Source organism: Mesitornis unicolor, unplaced genomic scaffold (assembly GCF_000695765.1).
Source record: "Mesitornis unicolor isolate BGI_N332 unplaced genomic scaffold, ASM69576v1 scaffold31915, whole genome shotgun sequence".
NCBI classification, from domain to species: domain Eukaryota; kingdom Metazoa; phylum Chordata; class Aves; order Mesitornithiformes; family Mesitornithidae; genus Mesitornis; species Mesitornis unicolor.
Window position 1 is genome coordinate 1,398 of NW_010185413.1, and position 842 is coordinate 2,239.

General features: G+C 60.0%; 1 protein-coding gene across 1 annotated transcript in view; it reads left to right on the forward strand.

Annotated features, from left to right (window-relative positions):
• LOC104540920 (tyrosine-protein kinase HCK-like) overlaps window positions 1-842 on the forward strand; it is a gene marked incomplete at both ends in the record, with an annotated part of 5,850 nt that overhangs the window by 1,310 nt on the left and 3,698 nt on the right. Inside the window, 1 exon segment of the mRNA XM_010184840.1 lies at window positions 389-406. Coding sequence (XP_010183142.1) covers window positions 389-406 — 18 coding nt within the window.

Consider the following 842-nt stretch of genomic DNA (forward strand, 5'->3'; position numbering starts at 1 on the left):
GCAGGTGAGGGGGGAGCAGCCCGGCCCCGCTCCCCAGTGAAGGGTGAGCAGGGGATTGGGGAGCCCAGGAGTTTCCCTGGGCTTGAGCCTCGTGTGAACAGGAATCGGGGGTGGTGGGAAGGAGCCGGTGAGGTTTCCCTGTGGTGCTGGGCAGCAGCTGCCTGCTCAGCCCCGGGGCTGGCCGTGGGTGCGTGGAAAGGGGAAGTGGTGGCTCCTTCCCCGTTTGCTGCTCCTTCCCCGGGCAGTGCTGCACCGGAGCTGCACGGAGCTGGGAAACCAGCGTCTACTGAGGCCATCATCATTTCTGACCATCATTTTGGTTCATCATCATTTTCATGCCCCAAAGCCCATGGTGCTTTGGGGATGCCGCAGGGGGCGAGGGTCAGAGGTTGTTTTCACTGCCCACGTTCACACTGTCCTTTGTCCAGGACGTGTTGGTGCCCATCCAAGCCCAGGGCTCCACAGGAGCAGCCACAGCAAAGCTGTCAATCTCTATCCAGTCCTTGATCCTCATCCAGCTTCTTGCTGCTGGTGTGGAGTGGAGCATCTCCTGCTGAGGAGCGGCTGAGGGAGCTGAGGCTCTTGAGCTTGGAGCAGAGGAGACCGAGGGGTGCCCTCATTCCTGGGGATCACAGAATCCCAGACCGTTAGGAATTGGAAGGGACCTCCAAAGCTCATCCAGTCCAATCCCCCTGCCGGAGCAGGAACACCCAGATGAGGTTACACAGGAAGGCGTCCAGGCGGGTTTTGAATGTCTGCAGAGAAGGAGACTCCACAACCTCTCTGGGCAGCCTGGGCCAGGGCTCTGTCACCCTCACTGAGAAGAAGTTTCTTCTCCAATT